General features: G+C 38.0%; 1 protein-coding gene across 1 annotated transcript in view; it reads left to right on the top strand.

The window, feature by feature from the left end:
• GCSH (glycine cleavage system protein H (aminomethyl carrier)) overlaps positions 1-2,909 on the top strand; it is a 37,492-nt gene that overhangs the window by 15,057 nt on the left and 19,526 nt on the right. The window contains exons 2-3 of the mRNA XM_012648176.1: positions 254-333; positions 1,941-2,004. Coding sequence (XP_012503630.1) covers positions 254-333; positions 1,941-2,004 — 144 coding nt within the window. The remainder of the gene's footprint in view (positions 1-253; positions 334-1,940; positions 2,005-2,909) is intronic.

Below are 2,909 nucleotides of genomic sequence, written 5' to 3'. Positions count from 1 at the left end.
AGTAATGTTAAAGCAAATAATCTCCATGAAATGCCCAAGGTATTCCAAACAAGCCAACTTTGCCTAAATGACACTACTGTTTAGAAGGTGTGCCATTTTACTCATGATCTTTGTGCTTTTCTGGGCAGTGTACTATTGAAAGGCAGTGTCAACAAGTCAAACACAAATGCTGGGAAAGTCAGCAGTGATAATCAAAAGTGCTTTTTAAGATATGATGTCACTGCTTTTCTGAAATACCTGTCTTCTGTTTTAGTGCGTAAGTTTACAGAGAAACATGAATGGGTAACAACAGAAAATGGTGTTGGAACAGTGGGAATCAGCAATTTTGCGCAGGTATTGGATGTCTTAAAGTATTTGTGAGTACTCTCAAATAATGTGGATTGTCTGTACCTTTTAAAATTGTTTAATCTGTTTAATCTGTACTTTGGGCCCCTTAAAGACCCTCAGAAGAAAATAGAGGTAAAACAAGTGAAACATAATTTAGTTAGGGCATTATGTGGTATTTTAAGAGATGCTGAAAGGTTAATACTTAAAGTAGGAAACATAGCTTATTCAAGAAAGAAATGTGTTTGCTTTATACCGGGCAGTTAAAGAAAGAAGAAAAGAGCAAGCCAAAGCGCTGTAGTGTCACCAGCATTTTGTGGGTACAGTGATATGTACATACTGGACCAGGGGGACATGAAGGAAGATCTAAATAGGCCAGATTTCACCAAGGGAAACCTTTTATTTAGCCTATCTTTTCTCTTAATTCCCCTATCTCCACTGATTCCATACTGAGATGTTGTTTAAAAATGAGAAGCCAGATACTAATAGCATGGGGCAGTGATTTTCAGCTGGATGTATGTATTGGGTGAGGCAGAATGGCAAAAGGGGATGTTAACTGATGGGAATACAGCCATGTGTCACTTAATCACAGGGATGTGTTCTGAGAAATGCATCATTAGGTGATTTCATCCTTGTGCGAACATCAGAGTGTACTTAGACAAACCTAGATGGGATAACCTACTATACACGTAGCCTGCATGGTACAGCCTATTGCTCCTAGGCTACAGACCTGTAACAGCACATTACTGAATACTGTATGCAGTTATGACACAATGGTAAGTATCTGTATATTTAAACACATCTAAACATAGAAAAGGAACAGTAAAACTATGGTACAGGTTGAGCATCCGTAATCTAAAAATCTGAAATGCTCTAAATCTAAAGCTTTTTGAGCACTGACATGATGCTCAAAGGTCATGCTTAAAGGAAATTTTTAGATTTTTGCATTGTACTATACTCAACTCGGCTGATTGAGTATAGTACAGATATTCCAAAATCCAAAATCTGAAATGCTTCTCATCCCAGTCATTTTGGATAAGGGACATTCAACCTATAATATAATCTTACGGGACCACTGCTGTATTTGCAGTCTGTCATTGATCAAAACATCACTATGTAGTGCGTGACTGTGCACACAATTCCTCAGAAACGTTGGATTCTTGGGTATTGAGAATCTCTGATAATTGTCTGTTCCTTGGCATATGTGTATACCTACTATGAGGTGCAGTACAGGGCAGAGTGTTTTGTGAAATACTGTGTAAGATGTGCAGTAGGGGTAATCGTGTAAGTACAGCTGCAGAGGTGGAAAAGCACAAAGTGTCTGTACTCAGAAGAGCTAGTTATCCTGTTTGGGGAATATGGTTTGTGACAGGAGTCACTATGGCCTATGGGCCAAATGTCGCTGGCAGCCTGTTTCTTGTAGCTTCTGAGTTAAGGATAGTTTTTACATTTTTAAAGGGGTGTAAGGGAAACAGATGGCTGTGGCCCCTCAAGTATAAAATATATAGTGCTGTCTTAATTGTAGGGGATTCAGTGTTTGGCTTGTTCCCATTTACTGAGGAGTTTAATTTGACATCTTAAAGATTTTTGGTTTTGTTTTGTCTTGTTTTATTTAGGAAGCTTTGGGAGATGTTGTTTACTGTAGTCTGCCTGAAGTTGGGACAAAATTAAACAAACAAGGTGAGTGTTTTTCTCATCTTAGAATGTTATGATTCATGCCATGAATTTTCACCATGCCATGAATTTTACACCCAGGATCAATTAGAGTGCTTTTGACTCATGTAACAGAATATTCAAATAATAGTTTATCATTGGGGATTTGTTATTATCTCCTACAGGCAGTCCAGAGATGGGTGGATGGATATAGGGTTATCAAGGACACAACTTTTTTTTGTATTTTTTCTGCCTCAGTGTGTCGGAGGTCACAAGATGGTGGCAAAATCTGCAATAATCACATTCTCAGATGACAATATCCAAAAGTAGAAAGGGACGGGAGGAGGCAAGCTCTCTTGCCTCTCTATTGAGAAGGAACATGTCAACCAGCAGTCTCTTGGCAGATGTTTTCTTGCATTCTGTTAGCCACGTCTGGGCTGTATTGCCATCTCTAGCTATTAGGGATGGTGCAAGGAGAATGTGAAGTATTTTCCAACTTTGTAATGAAAGGTAGGAAGTAGAGGAAAATGGCTCTTAACAGCTACTGCACATACAGCTGAGGTCTATTAAATTTAAAAAAGTAAAATCAGCCTTTTTTTTTTTGAGGCAGTAGACAGTATCCAGAAACAACATGGGCTCAGGAATCAGAACCTGGTCTTAAATCCTGATCCCACATCTTATTAGTTGTATGAGTTTGGGGGAAGTTACTTAATTTAGGTATTACCTATAAGTTAGGATACTTAATTCAGAGAGTAGTTGTAAGGATTAAATGAGAAGGTCCAGCATAAGAGAAGTGCTTGACAAATATTAGCTCGTAGTATCAGGAATATTATTCATGAGGTCCTTGACATGTATAAGATAGTCCTACAGAATTTAAGTGTCTGTTTTCTAAATATCTTTGACAGTATTGGCCATATCTTTTTTTTTTTTTT

Source organism: Propithecus coquereli, unplaced genomic scaffold (genome assembly GCF_000956105.1).
Source record: "Propithecus coquereli isolate 6110/MARCELLA unplaced genomic scaffold, Pcoq_1.0 Scaffold280, whole genome shotgun sequence".
In the NCBI taxonomy this organism is placed as follows: Eukaryota; Metazoa; Chordata; class Mammalia; order Primates; family Indriidae; genus Propithecus; species Propithecus coquereli.
The sequence above is the reverse complement of the archived record's forward strand: the minus strand, read 5'-3'. Positions and strand labels throughout refer to the sequence as shown.